Source organism: Indicator indicator, chromosome 4 (genome assembly GCF_027791375.1).
Source record: "Indicator indicator isolate 239-I01 chromosome 4, UM_Iind_1.1, whole genome shotgun sequence".
NCBI classification, from domain to species: Eukaryota; Metazoa; Chordata; class Aves; order Piciformes; family Indicatoridae; genus Indicator; species Indicator indicator.
This window is the reverse complement of record NC_072013.1, coordinates 4,129,627-4,146,776: the sequence shown is the minus strand read 5'-3', so window position 1 is coordinate 4,146,776 and position 17,150 is coordinate 4,129,627. Positions and strand designations below refer to the sequence as shown.

The 17,150-nt window shown below is 41.1% G+C and overlaps 1 protein-coding gene across 3 annotated transcripts in view; it reads left to right on the top strand.

Moving 5' to 3' along the window:
- The first annotated feature begins 223 nt into the window (after nucleotides 1–223).
- The window catches only part of NRXN3 (neurexin 3), a 909,976-nt gene continuing 893,049 nt past the window's right edge, over nucleotides 224–17,150 (top strand). For all 3 annotated transcript variants that reach the window (XM_054400548.1, XM_054400546.1, XM_054400549.1), the window contains exon 1: nucleotides 224–932. In XM_054400548.1, the coding sequence (XP_054256523.1) occupies nucleotides 224–932 (709 nt within the window). The remainder of the gene's footprint in view (nucleotides 933–17,150) is intronic.

Genomic DNA, 17,150 nt, shown 5'->3' with positions numbered 1-17,150 from the left:
GGATTCTAAAAGAAAATTGAGATTTTGCTTGAGGAGGAGATATTTTCCTCTTGGTCACATACACTGGCTATCTCATTTCCACTTACTCTTCCTCCCTCTGTGTCACTCTCTGTGTTCTCCCCCTCTTGCCGTGGGATTTAACATTTGGTGTTGACTACTGGGGCTCTCCTTCCAGTAGTGTGGCTTTTGTTTTTCTCCTAGGGAAGACCAGATTCTTGAAACAATGGGCTTCACTCTGCACTCTGTTTACTTCACCCTGAAGGTGAGTTTGCTGCTGGGCTCCTTGCTGGGTCTCTGTTTGGGTCTGGAGTTCATGGGCATCCCCAACCAGTGGGCCCGCTACCTCCGCTGGGATGCCAGCACTAGAAGCGAACTCAGCTTCCAGTTCAAGACCAATGTCTCTGCTGGGTTGCTCCTCTACTTTGACGATGGTGGTGTCTGTGACTTCCTCTGTCTGTCCCTTGTTGATGGGCGCATCCAGCTCCAGTTCAGTGTGGACTGTGCAGAGACTACAGTTATCACAGAGAAGCAAGTCAACGACAGCAATTGGCACTTCCTGATGATCAGCCGCAATCACCTTCGGACAGTGCTGGTACTGGATGGGGAAGCGAAGCCGGGGGAGGTGCGTCCACAGCGCCAGTATATGAATATCGTCAGTGACCTTTTTGTTGGTGGAGTCCCACTGGACATCCGTCCTGCTGCCCTGACCCTGGATGGTGTTCTGGGTGAGCCTCCATTTCAAGGATTTATCCTGGATCTGAAGTATGGCAACTCTGAGCCACAGCTCCTGGGCAGTCAAGGGGTCCGACTGGAAATGGAAGGGCTTTGTGCAGAAAACCCCTGTGAAAATGGTGGCACTTGCTTCCTTCTGGATGGTGAGCCACACTGTGACTGCTCAGCCACTGGATTTGCTGGCAAGCTGTGTTCTGAAGGTAAGAGAATATGTCTTTTCCTCCCATTCCTCTTTACATAATCCAAAGAGTTAATTTGTCACTTAACAGGGCTGTGACTGAGTTCTTATCCCTGCTGGTGGCTATCAAAGGAATTAAAGTTCCACCATTTCCAGCTGAAAGTAATGAAATGGGCATAGATAGAGAGCATGACCAATTGCAAGATGTGCCTTTTGGAAAGGATTCTGCATTTGTAGTATGGGAAGATTTTCATCAGCAACTTATCCGTAAGGGTAAAGAACATAAATTGGTAAATACAGAATTACTCATGTTGGTGTCACTAATCTTAGCTATCTGGATGAATTCCACTACCTTGTGTTCCTGAAAACTGAGTAAAATGTCACTATACAGGACCCATGTATGTAAGGCTAACAATTCGATTGACAGGGCACTGATGTTACCTGTTGCTAGTGTGTGGAAGCCCCACGCTCCTCTTCTGTTGCTTGCATACTAATCACTGAATGGCACCTTGATTTGTTTTAACATCCTTGATTAAATTGCTTTGGGACCTATAGAACAATCTTACTTAGTGTTGCACAGGGAAGAGGGATTTGAGTATTTCTACATTGTTTCATACTCTCTTTTAAAATTTGAGTACTGAAGTTTTAAGTCATGCAAACCACATGATGAAGTGTGTTTCAGGGTTTTTACCTTGGTCTTTAGAAGTGTGATATTAATTAACTTTGCATGTGCAAGAGACTTAAGTAAGAAAACTGGAAATCCCAGTGTGAATTTGAAAATCTTGTCATGGCATTTTGTATGACATTTGGGTTTAAACACAACAGTTTGAGTTTAAGACAACGATGGAACCTGGGCAAGAAATGTCCAATCTCAAGGAAAAAAAAAACAACATGAAATTTTGACAGAATGGAAATACTTGCAATAATATCTTATTACAGCTAGTGTTTGTTTACTTCCTTTGGCAATGAAAACAGTTTAACTGGAATTAAATATGTAAAATGTGAGAAGTGCTGAAAATAAAGTCCCTATACTGTTGAAGTGTAAGCAGAAAGCCCTACGGAAATACTGCATAAATACAGCTCTATGCTTACAGTATAGATGGGGAAACAAACATGGTTTTATAGGAAATGGAATTTTGGAAAATAAGCATGACATCCATAATTCCAGAATTCTTTCTGGCTATTAGGTCCAAACTAGTAATGAGCCAGAACTAATTTCTATGCTTGAAGCATGAGTTATGTGAGCTGGAGACGCTGCTGGATGTGATCAGGCACTTCAGTAGCTGGACTGCCACACCTGATTCTCATACACTTACAGAGCAAACACATCTCATGTCCAAATGCCAGTTTTGAATGATGGAAGTTTGCAAGAGCCACACAGGCAAGTGTGTGGACCCTGAAACATAAAGATAGAAGTCTCCTTCTACAGCTGGTCTATGGATCCAGACTCCATGGGTTGCTGCTCAAGATATCAACAGCCTATTGCTTTCAGTGAATGTCTTGAGAAAATACTGGGAGTGAGACTCGTGGTATAGTAGGGCTTCCCCACTACCTCACAGGTTGTGAGGCAATTGTGAAAGCTCTAACCAGGGCTCAGATAGTGGAATTTCTGTGTTTCCTGAGTGGGTGGAGCAATCTCAAATCCATTTTCTAGTGGATCAGGGACATTTCTGTTGTGAACATCACTGATCAAAAAGTGCTATTGTTACCTTTTGAAACCATTCGTCACCGTTGCTGTTTGTTTCCTATGGTGACTCATCAGTTTCCAGCCCAACCTTCTATTAAGGGTGAGCAAAGAAGTTTGTCATGATGAACCTTTTTTAGGAAACATTTTTAACTCACTGTTAGCTGTGGTCTGTTTGCTTACACTGAAGATGCTTTTCCACTGGAACAGAGAGATTTCCACAAACAGTTATTACCTTGTCCAGTTTTTCAGTTTTGTCCTGTATTAGTTCATATATATTAGTGTATATTTCATTTATGTTGGAATATTATAATCAGCTTTGTTTTTTTCCTCCCTTATGCTGCAGCGATTGTGATTTCTGTGTGTTAAATGCTATTACCCAAAAATATAACAGTGTCTGTGCAGATTGTGAAAAGAAGGGGAAAACAAGAAGAAAAGCTGTTTAGTAAGTGGAAACAAGCAGACAAAGAAAAGTGGCAAGGAAACAAAATAGAAACTCAAGTTAAGTATAACTGCATTTTTATCTGACTTTGAAAAAATTTGCAAGCTCCAAAGAAAGTTGCTTTCAATTCTGTGAGTGCGGCAGAATCCCTGCTGACCAACAGTTAGGATGTGGTAGGAACAGCAGAACTGGATGCAGGTTCTTCCTCCCCGTGGCTTGACTGGCCATTAACCACATTGTTTTTTCTTTGTTTGCTTTTTTGTTCCCCCAAGAAATGGAGGTGTTTATTGTCAGAACCTTACCGTTTCGTTTCCTTACCCTGCCTTTGGATATTTGCAGAGGTAACATGGTTATTTTATTCCCAGGCTCATTTTTGAAAGTAGCATGCTCTTTTAAGTGGATATCAACTCCCTTTTGGAGGGGATCCTTAACAGCATTACAGCGTCTACTAGTCTGTAGTCTGCATGCATATTTTCGTTTTGTCACTAGAGCTGGCTCTTCGACTGGGGAGTGATGGAATCTAATCAATAACAACTTCTGTTTGAACAGCTAAATGCAATATGTACCTTTTTAATAATGACTTCTCTTGACAGTATCCAGGCCATTACTTGGTTATTGACTGATATCTTTGCAGATAGTAAAAACTACAGCAAACTCATTTATTCTGTGGCCAGACTAGAGAGTGGAACCTACTGATTTTGTACTGTGACAGAAGGAAGTTCCCCTTACAATATTATGGGTTACTGTAGCACAAAGTGAAGTTCTACTTCACTTTATGTTTATTATGGTGAACCTCATCATAGAACCATTCCATACTGAGACAAAACTGTAAATTCTGTCTAGAACATGCTCCTGATGTGCAGAAAGAATTTTGGCACTTACTGTGCACCCAGAGTTACCAGAGCTGGGTATATCATGGTAGCTACATGCCCAGATGTGTAGCTGAAGCTGGTCATTGCTGGTCGATAAGAAGTATGATTTCTGTGTCTGAGTGTGTACAGTGGAAATACAAATGCATGCACACCTTGGAAGATTTGACTGTTTTGAATATAATTTGAAACAGTTTTTATAGCAGTTGGAGTAAACTGATTCGTTGAAGCTGAAAACTCTGTAGGGTACAAAGAATGGCTGATCTGAGTAGCGATTAATTTGTATGTTTCTGGGCAATGGTGGCATTAGACATGAAAGCTGAAGTCTGAGACACCTTCCCCTCTAATAAACCTCATCAGTCTTTGTGGGATCAGGCTGCTGCCAAGAGAATAAGGTTCCTGTAGAACAGGATACACAGCACAGATACATTCATGTTGCTGGGAAAAACAAAACAAAACAACAAACCCAACCAAACAAAAAAACCTTCCCCATATAAATTTTGAAAGCTGTGCTGGTGTAGCAAGCAGATGAGCGTGTGCTTAACTGCTTATTCAGGATTGTGCTCTCTTCCTTGGTATGCAAAGAATGCTCACTTCCTCTGACATTGTGGTGTAGAGAGTGAATTGACTCCTGTGGACAATGTGAGTTTAACATTTTATGTAATAGTATTTTGGCCCAAGACCTCTCTCTATCCCCCTTTTAAACTACATGAAGAAAAGTGAAGAGAAGATGTGCTTAGAAATGACATTCTGCTTGTAGTTGCAGAACCAAGACGTTGATATGATTGCCAGTATCACAAAGCACCATGCTGAATCCTTTGTGTTTCCTGCAGGGGCTGTTTCTAAACGAAGCCTGAATAGGGGCTTGATTGCACCTCTTCCCTTGATTACAGAGCAAGATTTCCTGGGGATGCTGCCTACTGAATGACAGAGGAGCCCGTTGCTCTGTAATTATCACACTTTTTAACTGCAGTGGGAACAGATTTTTCTATAGCCCCTCAGCTTCATTTAAAGTGACAAGTTACTGCAGGATTTATCCTCCACCTGCCCCTTTGGAGCAGCCCAATTTTGGCTTCATCTAAAGGGACTGCCTAGCCTCACTTGCAATCACCATTATCTCCATGACAGCCACCCCAAAATTTGTAATACCAAGGGCTAATTTGGCATTTTGCCATGAACCTGATGGGTGCTCTTTAATTTGCATATGCATTTACATCTATTTTGTAATCAGAAACAAATGAGCATGACCATAATATTTTCTTCCACTTGCATATTCCTTGATAGATGAATATGAATTGGTTTTTGTTGAGTTCACTAGCAATAAACAGCTACAGACTCTCCATTTAGCCTTAGACTCTGTTCTCGAGGACAGCAGGCAGTTCTGGAAAACAGTTTGGTGGACCTGTGCAGTAAATATTGCAAGAGTCAAATCTGTTGGTTTATGTTGCTTCTTATGCCCCAGCTCTGCCTCAGCTCTGGCCATTGGGCAGAAAGCTGGTAAGAACTCTGTTTGTGATTTTTGCTTTGCAGAATTTTTTTTTTTTTAAATCTTATGTTCATTCTTCCTAGTTTAAGTTCCTGTGGTTATATTTAAAATAGTAATGTTTTTCCAGTCTGGTTGTAATTTCTTGATGCACTGCCAGATGAGGACCAGAGAAAGATGATGTGTTAAGATATTCATTAATGTTTATAAAGTGCTTTGAAACTCCAAAGCACAGTTTGTTTTTCCTAGTAATAAGTATTAAAACTGAGCAGGAGCCACAGACTTTCAAATTATATCCTACATAGCCTTTTGCAGAAATAGCCTGGGACCCATCTCCCTGTACTAAGTGTGGACTGCCTGCACCTCCAGACCCAGCTGGATTTATTTCATACCCTCCCCTGATTTTAATGCAGGGGAGTCACAGGCAGATTACAGGTCCCCGTATGGAGTGTGCCATTGATTCAAACAGGCTGGCTGCAATACATGCTGACAGCTATATTCTTCTTGTTTTACTCTTCTGTATTATAGATGACCATGAGGCTGCAATCCTTTTCTGCTTGATTGCAAACCAGCTGCAGACCTCAGGCAACAGACAAGTTATAGCTCTGTCAGGCAAAGCTTGGATGTCTCCTTTGCTGGAATGAAGCAAATTGTGGTTGGGTGCAAAGATCACCATTTGGTGTGAGGTGAAACTGATGAAGTGTGAGAACAATTTGAGGGATTAAGGAGGTGGGATTTGGGCAAAAAAAGATAGGATGAAAATGTTAATTAATAAAATAGTAAGCCATAGCTTGTGTAGGCTATTTATTTAGCAGCTTGATTTTACCTGCCCTGTGGTATAAGAGAATAGTTCTTGGCTATCACAAAGCGTAGATTTGAATGGGCTGAGTTAGCTTCTGGAGGACTAAATGCAGCTGAAGCCTGGATACCAGTTTCCTCTGTCAGCCTATAGACCAGTCTGCTGGCTCCTACTCTGTTCTGAAGTGTGCATGGCTAGGATCTAAATTGGATTTTTTGGGTGTTACTAAATAAAGATTTAAACAGAAGTAATGACTAATAATTATGCAAGTGAGCAGAGCCAGAAATTTCTCTTTCCAACTTATGGTCAGGAGATAATTTGATTTCAGAAGGAAGGTTTATTTTCCTTTTATTTTGCCCTAAAAAGAAAAAAAGGGGGGAAAAAAGTGTTGATCTATTATTACTGTCCAGACTTCTGCTGAGATAGGCAGCCTGTCATGGAGGTCAATCAGCAGTAAATATAGCTCCGAGCAAGACAACAAATGCTGTAGCCTTGCTTTCATCTTCATTCCAGGGTGGAGGTATGTAGGTCATTTGTAGTGGGGTAATTTTTGTTATGTTTTGGATAATGGAGGGAGATAATCCTCCTAGATAACTTGAGGATGCTGGAAACGACATGGCAAATCTACAGGAAAAGAAATGGAGGAGGAGCACATCTGTGTGGCAGACCCTGGCACTACTAAGAGAAGATGAGCCTCTGCACGTCGACCTCAGCACTGGGTGCTCTCATGTGCGGGAGAAGGTGGTAATCCATGTGACGAGATGGTACAGTGGCCACCTGTCCTGGGCCAACTCCTAATTTCACTTTATCTCTTGTTACTTTGCTGACCCACTTTGAACTTGATGGATAGCAAAGCTGCTTTCTTTCCCTGTAGAAATCAAGGCGACTGCCATGTTATGACTTTTGGGTGTGTGTGTGTGCCTCCCAGAATCCTTCATTGCAGACAGACTCACTGCCGTTGTAAACTTACCCTTCAGAGCAAAGCATTTGCCCTTCTTATCTGTCAACAGGTCCAGGAGCTGTCAGCTGGGTGCAAAACAGCTCAGGAGCTGAGCAGTAGATGTTGGGGGAGGAATGCAGATGTCACAGTCTACTTGGAGCAGAAGTGGTTTGTATATGAGTGTGTTTGCTCTGATAGGGAGATGGGACCTGAGTATGCTGGATTTTCATTCTGTGTTGCTGACAGTGTTGCCAGTCATGCTGTGTCAGCTCCTGAAAGGGGACAAAGGTATATGGTGTAAAGAAAGCGTGCACTGGGGCAGCAGAACTTGGATGTTCTGGTCATAAGATCATCAGCCCCTAAGAAACTAATTTCCATTTCAACCACAGGCTTCCTACATTCCCTGCATGATTTGCAGGCAAAGTATAAGACTCAAAATTGAACCATCTGATCTTTCTTTGCAGGTGATGTGTACCTAGTTACCTTCTGTATCTCGGTTTTCATATCTGAAATATTAGCCAATGGGGTTTCCATACTGGGGTTATTAAATAAAGCCATGTGCTTCTGTAGTACAGTGTTAGAGACATATAAATATCTTGGCAGGACAGATAAATGATAATTGATGAGCACTCAGTAGAAAGACCTGGTTTGATTGTTGGTTTTCCAGCTAGGTTTACAGCTCAAAGTTAAGGTGCATTTCCTTGTTAAGTAGCCATCTTTGAGCAGTAGTCCTCATTTTGCTTTTCAACTGGCAGTTTCCTGCTGCTTTGTGCAGTGTCACACTGAGAGTAATAAGAGCCTTCTCAGGCCAGGTAGCAGTTATGCTGGTGAAGACAGAGCCCAAGCAGTAGTGTAGCCTCTTCCCTGTTGGATGACATGAAACAGATGTTGCACTGCAGGGTACTGATAGAAGCAATAGGAGGGGAGCTTTTGACTCTTATTTTTATATCTGTCCCAAGTGGTCTACTGACTTCCCCCAAATGCCCCTCTGTCATGAACCTCTGACACTGATCAGATGTTTTTCTTTTTGTGGTGACCCACCTCTGCCTACCCGTCTGCACTGGCATACTTCCTGCTGCGGCTGCTAGTTCCAGCCTGATCTTTTCACCCTCCATGCTCTAGACTCGCCTGGACATTGCACTGTCAGGGAAAGCGAAGAGAGTATAAAAGGCCACCAGAGCAGAATGGCAGAGTTTGCAATTCCTCTGTTCCTGTATGCATCACTGAATAAAAAGCAGGACAACAGAGAAGAAAGCCTGTTGGGTTGGTTTTGAGTGTTTAATTAGTCCAAAGCTGGTGAGTGTTTTGTAGTTCTAAGATGCTGAAAAGCCTGAATATAATCTTTCTTTTCTTCCTAACTCTCATTAACACAGCTTTACCTGCTGATTAGGTACAGCAGGTGTATTTGTAGCTGCTCTGCAGTTTTCAGTGTAGGCCAAGGAGGAAAAGGATACCTGGGTCTCAGGATTTTGCTCTGAGGTGTGATCTTCCTGCTCTTACTCACAGAATTTGACCAGTAAAGTAACCTGCATGAATGTAATGGACTGGATTTGGCTCTGAGTGTTGGACAGAGACCTTTACCAGAAAGGAAGGAGCAGTTCATTGGTAGATGTAGAAATCTGAGCTGTAGGTTAAAACCAGGCTTCAATCACTAATGCTGCTGGCAGGCCTCAGAGTTTGCTTGGCTGCTGCATTTATTCAGAAATCTTTCTCAGACTCTGTAGTCTTTTGGGGGGATTTTCATTTCTTCTCAGTTTGTTGCCTTAGTACTTAAGAAAAATTACACTGTCTGAGTTTTCCAAACCTCTGGTATGGCTCCACAGGCATGAGTTTGGTTTTCTGGTCTTTCCTGCTGCTTCTGTTCTGTCAGCTTGGCTTTCATGGCCAGAGTGCCTCTCAGTATCTTTCTTCTCAAGGTAACACAAGAAAATCCTTGGAGCTAAAGGCAGGTTTGTCCACTGAGGCTAGTCAGAAACCACAGCTTAGACAAAGATGGCTAGCAGATATGAGAGTGGCTTGTGTTGTGATCTGCAGATTTCATAGATCAGTGGCATTTGCAGTGACGTTCCTTTAGCTCATTTTTGTATGTGGCCAAAAATACATTGCTCGTATTCCCGGTATATATATATTTTTTTTTTTCCTGATGTGCTGTTAGAAAATGAAGAGAAAAAGGAAGCAGGTGAGATTTACAAAGAGGAAAAGAGATTAAATTGCTTGTCTAGGATCACCTAAAAGAAAAAGATGGAAAAGCAGCCAGAATTTCTGTTCTTTTCCTTCTCGCTTTTGCCTCTTCCTTGGTGTGATTCCTGTGAGAGCTGCTCTGGGACTCAGTGCAGTAGGAGACAGGGGGTTGCACAAAGGGACCATCTGGCATGATGCCTACCAGACCTTTGGTGTAATTGGAGATCTGTCTAGGTTTTTGTTATTCACATAGCTTTGACTTTTAAGGAAGATAACAAGAGAACAATGAACATTAAAAAAAAAAAAGAATTGGATATATTGTCATTGTGAAGCAGCAGAGTTGTTTCATCTCTCAGGATAAACCAGTTCTAGAGTTATGCTTATATCAGTGTCAAAGATGAGGTGCATATCTACAGGCATGTCTAGCTGAAATTTTGCCAGCTTAGGTACTGACAGCTGTGTGAGCACAGCAGCTTGGAAGTTAGTCATATGATGATAATGGTATGGCTGTAAGTTTATTATTGGGTAGAAGACCCTCGAAGAAAACATTGGATGCTGCAGAAAATGGCAAAATCCTCTTTTTTTCAGTGTTCCTCTAGTGGGCACTATGCTGTTGGAGATCTGATTTTTTTTTTTTTAAATCTTTTTTGTTTTCATTGAAAATCTGATTGAATTGTAACAGCTGTCTCCTCCTAAATTCTCTGTTTTCCTGTATTACTTCCTGAAAGGCTTAGTTGTATGGCAGATGCAGCAATGAATGCATCTGCAGCAAACTCCCAAATCTGCTGGTTTTGAACAGATATGAGACCTGTATACCTATACACTTTACTTCTCATGTTACACATACTTGTTTCTCTAAAGCAGTCTATTTTTTTGGCTTCTCTATCTTGTGGTATGTTCAAATGAACAATGTGTGAAGCAACATTTTGACCAGCTAAGACACATCAGAATAAGACAGCTTGGAAATGTTCTCCTCGTGAGAAATGTGGGTTTCATTCAAATCAAAATATTTAGAAAAAAAACCAAACAATTTTTATGACAGTCTTCAGAAAAAAACCAGTGTATTTTTATTTTGTAGAATTTCTGGATTCTGACTTTGTTTAAAATGTAATTTATATAAATTGTGCATATATTTCTAGCTTATTTTATGACTTACTGATGCTGTTGTCACTAATATGGAACTATGACTGCTAAGCTGCAATACATCACAGGAACGTTGAAGTGTTTTAAGGAATGTGTATTCTCCCACACTGACTAAAAAGCTATAATGAAAACCCATGGACTCAGTCCTACTGTGCTACAAGTGTGGGAGCTGTTAGGCTCAGTAGAGAAGGCAAAAGTCAAGTCACAGAATCCACAAGGTTGGAAAAGACCTCAAGGATCATCAAAGTCCAACCTGTCACCCAAGACCTCATGACTACTAAACCATGTCACCATAAGCATAGGTTAGAAGAGAACAGATAGCCAGCTCACAGAGAGTGAGTGAAGCCTGGAGCACAGGGAGGGTGATGAATCAGATCGATGCCCTTTGATACCTCCCAGAAGGGAAGAGTAGTGTGAGGCACTGTTATGATTTAAATTCATTGGAAGTGACAGATCTGTAGGTACTGCTGTTTGTCAAGAGCTCCACTAAAGGAAGGGCCCAAGGAATGATCTTAACTGTACGGGACTTGGATGGGTTATTCCCCATTTGACTTCTCAAATGTGTCAGCATCATTGAACAGTGCAGTCTCTGAACAATGACAGTAAAGGCAGGAAGGCTGCATATATTAAAAAAGAACACAGCTGCTGATTGTAGAAGCTGGAATTGTCATCAGTTTGGTCTTCAGCTTTTTAGCGTGTTGGATTGAACCTAAGCAGTTTGCAGTGTAACTGGACCTGAGGACTGGGCAGCAGGTGTTCCTAAAGAACAGTATAACAAATACCTCTTAGCTTAAGAAATACACTTTGAAATGCAGCCAGCCCAAGCTGAGATTTGGACTGGCTGAGCAAAGCTCTGCCTATGAAAATCACTTGGGAACTGCACTGGTATGGCATGACAGCCATTCTTGAGCTTTGGGATGTTTTCACTGTCATTGCTGCCAGTGTGGTGACTCCCAGTTTGCCTGAGGCAAAAGATCTCAAAACCGCAGTAACAGATCCTCTGTCTCCGGAGAACAATTGGCTGTGATTTCAGACCTCATTTGTCAATGGTGTTTAATTATAGCCCTGCCACCACTTACAGCGGGGGTCACCACTCTGTGGTAGGTCTGTTTAATGCTCCCTCTGGCCTTAAAAATCTATGAATCTATATGCCACTGTTTTGGGGCGTTTGCAACAGTCTGCACTAGTTTTCCTCTAGAGTTGAAGTTGCTTATGTTTCCTCTTGGTTATTTGACTAAAGTTTGTTGTTGGAAAGCTGACTAAAGAAAATTAAGTCTAGAAGTGAAACAAAACGTACGTTTCATCTGTTTTAGTTTCTGTCCTTACACTTGCCCAGTTGTTTCCTCCTTGTAAACTGCTGAGTGACTGTGCTGCAGTGTGAGTACATGAACTATCTGAAATTGCAGATACCATATCATTAATGATTTTTCTGTAGAAAATACATCAGAGATCATTGTATAAAATATTTTCTTGCCCCTCTGCTCACATAAATTGTATTGAACTTAAAATTAACCTCATACACCAAGTGCTCTTTAGTCAGCAAAATCTTCATTTATACTGATAAAAGACGTACTTTACTAAGAAATAAATTCAAGTCTACTTAGATTTGTTGATCTTATAAGTTTAAAAAAAAGTCTACTTGAAAAGTGATTTAGGCATCTTGGAGCGTCATGAGTGGTCTGAGCTTCTAGATAGTAGTTTTGATCATTTTACCTTTCTGTTGTATTTATTTCCATCCTTTTTCACCTCTAAAGATTTGTCCCAACGAGCACATTTCTCTAGGAGATTCTTTCCTTGCCTTTAATAATTTTAATGATCTGATATTGAACTAAAACTAAGGCCATTCAAATGTTACTTTTTTTAAATGAGCAAAGAAGGAAAATGAATTGCAAAAATCTTGCTTTAATGTGATATTAAAGTTGTGAATTTTGAAGTGAAATGCTAGTACCTGCTACAATCAAAATGCCACATGGCATCCATTCAAATGTGCTTCAGGCATCCTGCACTTGAATTGTGTGCAAGGCAGGAAAATAAAAGAGCAAAAGTGCTGTCAGGTTAATAATAAATTGTGCATACATGTGGCACATTTCATCAGAGTATTCCTAAGCATCTCACAACTACTGATAAATAATCAGTCAGCCTTCACAACCTCTACCACACTGTGAAATGCATGTTATCTCCATTTTACTGATGTGACAGAACTGAGAGGCAAGCAGAATGTGAATTATGGAAGGATATCAAATCCAATGCTGCCTGAGATGATGGGATTGGAATCCAGAATGCTAAATCCTAAATATTAAACAATATAGCAGTTTATGTAGTTTTATCCAAGCATTCTAGAAAAGCAAGAAAATACTGTGGCTTACATTGAGCTAAAAATGGCACTTTGGATTTTAGTTGTTCTTGAAAAATTTCAATTGATTGAAAAGCAAAGAAAGATCTCTTTTTATTCTTTTTATGCATGGATTGTCCATATGCAAGAAGTTCTGCCCTTTGTGGATGCTATTGCATAACTTTGTCGGCTGCAACTTTCTTGAACCTACCTCTTGCCAGTGTGTCACACTACTATTTGGGCTATGCTTTATGGATTCTTCTTAGCGTTGGTTTATAGTCAGTAATTAGGAAAAATAGATTTGTAGCAATAAAACTTTTAGGTGGTTTTGCTCATCTATGATTTACGTGCTTTTCAGTATAACCTTTTGAAAGAGGGAAAAGAAGGTACAGTTTCTTTAAATGCTTTGGTAGAGAGATCTTTATGATTTCACCAAACCCACTGAAATTAAATGCTCATTTTGAATCTTTGAATGCTTTACTGAACATCACTTGGATGGAAGGTGTAGTGGGGTCTTGCATTTCCCCTTCTCTCTGCAAATTTGCCAAGGAGGTGCTCTAACGAGGGCTCTTCCTGCCTAGCATTCATTGTCAATATGGACAGTGAGTTTTACTGGAAATTTTGCTCCAAGGTGGAGTTGACTCCAACAAACCATTGAAGGCAGGACTTTTGTGTGCTGGGCTTCCAGCTGAGGGATAGATCTGATTTCACAGGAGGTTGTTCATATGTGATGGAGACATATTTTGTTCTTTTGAGGAAAGATCACACGGGAAAATGAGTTCCTAAAAAGACCTGGGTTTTTTATCTTTGTTCTCTCTGATCAACTTAAAAAAAAAAAAAATTGGAAGAGTTCTTTCTTCTGTATTTCTTGCCCAAAAATCTCTGCCTTAAACACTGACAATTATTCTAGTGTGTCCCATTCCTAGCATTACCCTTGAAAACAAAATTGCCTGGAGAACAACAGGCACCCAAGTGAGGAGGCAGTTCTGCATGAAATGAAGATGGTGGCAGATGATCTTGTATTTATTCTGGAAACAACATAATGAAAAGGCTTGAGTAGAGCTCATTAGAAGTGCTCTTCTATCTTCTGTGTAGTAGTGACATACCACATTTAACCCTACTGTCCTCCAAGAGATACTCTATTTTACTGCACAGTGTACAGGACTCCCTTGCTGAGGGGTTACTAACATTTCTGACCTGCATTTTTTACAGGAGCTGTTTAAAATATTAGAAACTGTAAACATTACTTACGGATTATTTTAGTTTAGTGCACAACAGAATTTAACTGTTGGTGCTGTGAAGAAGCACATCACTGGAATTCCTTCAGGTCTGTGATAAAACTCTTCATCAAAACTAGGCCAGAAGGAAACAGATCTAAACTAACAGGCAATTGCAAGATCAGGAGTGACATTTGTTGCTAGTGCTGTCAAAGTGGATCCCAAGATACTTACACAAAAGAGAATGGCCAGTCCAGACTGAGATGTATTGCTAGAGCTATTAGCTCCATGATAGATGGTTGGAGAGTGGTGCCCAGGCATGTGACTGTGTGAATCTTTTCCTGAAATCTTTCTGGCAGCATTTATAAACCAAACTACACCTAAACATCAACATTCCAGCTGTTCCTTCCTCAGAGCAAAAGTGTGATGCGTTGATTTTTGTATCTGTTTATGTCTCTTCTGCTCTTCACTGCCTTTTCACCAGCCTAATTGTCCCATCCAGGATTGACCTTGCCTCTGTTAGGCTCATCATTCTGTTGGGACAGAAAGGAAGTAGTGCACTGACTCTAGCATTGATCCTTGTTCCTCTTGCCCCCAACCCTAACGTGGTAGATGGAGGAGGGTGATTTCAGAAAGGGGAAGTGACACATGATGTAAGGAGAGTGCAGAGCTGTCAAAATGATCATGGTTGACAGGGGAAGAGCCTCCTGGTTGTGACTGGCCAGGCCAGCTTTTGCGTGCTGGCACTGGAAGGCAATGCAGTCTCTCTGAGGCAAAGTTACAGAAGGCTGGGGGTTGGGCTGTGCAACTGGGAAAAAAGCAAGCAAGTCAGCAAGGGAGAATCCTGTTGTGCTGTCTGTTTGAGGTGGAAAGACTGCCCAAGCATAGGAAACTGAGCAGCCGTCAAGATACCCAGTTGGAAGGTAAAGCTGTGCTTTCACATTCACAATGTAGTATTTGTCTTCAGCTAAGTCACATATCAATGTCTTTTGAGGTTCTGTTCCATGAACATTTCCTGGGAGGGATCTAAATCTTCCTCCTTTTGATGTTTGAGTCCCTTGCTGCAATTTGCTACCTCATACTAGGGACACACTCCTTGCATGTTCCTAACCCTCATCAAATATGTCCTCAGAACGTTTCCAGGTCTAAGAACAAGGATGTGTGAATCTCTTTTCCTACAACAGCTGCCTCTTCTCTTCTTATTCCTCTGCTCTTGGCTTTGGGGACTGAAGTCTTCTAGGTCTTCAGAGGTCACTATGGATCCTATTGGGCCTGCACATAACACATATGTGAAATCAGACGTGTTGTGGAGGCTGTGAGGTTCCATTTCTTTTGATATGATGATGTAAATGTGCTGTGACCTTTCATTTCTCTCCAGACCTCATGACAGAGAGCTGCATAGTAGAACGTGGCTAGTATACTCAAGCTGAACCAATTTCTGAGAAAATACTCACGTCTATTACCTCCTAGAACCATTTTCTATGTCTGTCTAAACCAACTCCTCCTAGTCCCTCTGGGATTCAAAGCCCTGCCAGTTTAAGCACTCTATATTGTCCTGGGTTTATCATTCATTATCTGGGATGGACACAACAAGCATCTCTTCTGTGTATTGGAATCTCAGAAAGGAGCAGATACCTGGTTGTCATTCTCCACAAGAACGTGTAAGTTGGTAAGGTAAAAGCTCCATCTGCTGGAGCAGTCTTTGAAGACCCTGTTGGAGACAAGGGAGACAAGCTCCAGCCTTCTTCTCTCATGTGAAGTAGCTTCAATCAGGGCCTCCTGTAGCAGTCAGGAAAGCAAACACTAGTGTGGAAAAGACAACAGGCAGAAAAGTCTTGATCATCATTGGTCCTGGAGCCAGGTCGTGTATTTTGTAAGTTGATCACCAAAGTCTTGCCCCAGACATTGTTTGGAACAGCCCAGAGTTGACTAGTATCCAACAAGCCATTGTATGTCATGAAACCACAAACTGTTGCAAGACCTGAAGTTGATAAGAAAGCGGTTTACACTGCATTTGAGACAACAGAAAATGTCTTTCCCTATTGATACAAAGAAAGGCTATGAAGAGTAACATCTAGTAACAGAATACTGATGCTTACTGCCAAAGGGACCTGTTATATGCCATCTGATGAAGTAGTGTCATGCAAACTGGTGCATATTAAGGTGCTATTAGGTGCTGAGTTGTTCTTAAGAGTTTCACAGATTCTGGAGATCAAGTATGACTTACAGGATTTCAGATGGTGCAACCAAAATTACTATACTAATAAATAGGCTTCTTTGACCATGCCAGAGGTCTTTGCCAGTATCAGCTGAGTGATAGCCAGTGCAAAATGAATGGAGAATGGATGCCAGTCCCTGGTGTAGGACTGAATATATCTATTGCCATTACTCCTGGCAGGATACAATCTCTTGATGTGAGTGTCATGCATTTCCTGAAAGAGGTCACTTAGAGCATAAGATTTAAAGAACAGTCAAAAGCACGTATGACTCTGAAGCACTACTGAAAGATGACAGTATGGAATTTACCACAGAGATGTGTTTAGACATTATTAAAGATGGCCAAGATGGTCTTGCAGATGGCACTGGGCATCTCAAACACTGTAGCTATGTCTGCCATGGTGGCAAGATGCTATCATGTAATATTAGTTATTAGAAGTTTAAAGTGGTGTAAACTAACCCTGAATGCTTTCAGCTGAAAATGTATAATGCAGGACAGGACTGCACATTCTGAAATACCAGAAGGCACAATTTGTGCTTTCTAGGGTTTTACACTGTCTTTGAATTGTCACAGATCCAGTTTGATAGATTTTTTTTTTTTAACTTTCTTAGCAACCTGAACATCATGTCAAGAAGTTCAGTGAGATACCGGAGGATAACAGTTATTGTCTTCTGTAATAATACAACCCACACATTACACACCTGCAAATTTACAGTGGTGATTAGGAGCACTTTTAGAGTTCAGTGAATGAATCTTGGAAGACAGCTGCCTCCTCTTTTGTAAATCACAGTATGGCTGTAGTTATCTGACCAGTTTAATCTTTTATGTATTTTTCTCCATTCGTTTTCAGGGTGTCACTCATAAGAAAGCTTGCCCCCAGCAGAAGTGGTGATGCTTTCTGTGAGAGTCATGCAAGAGAGTGTGCAGGAGTG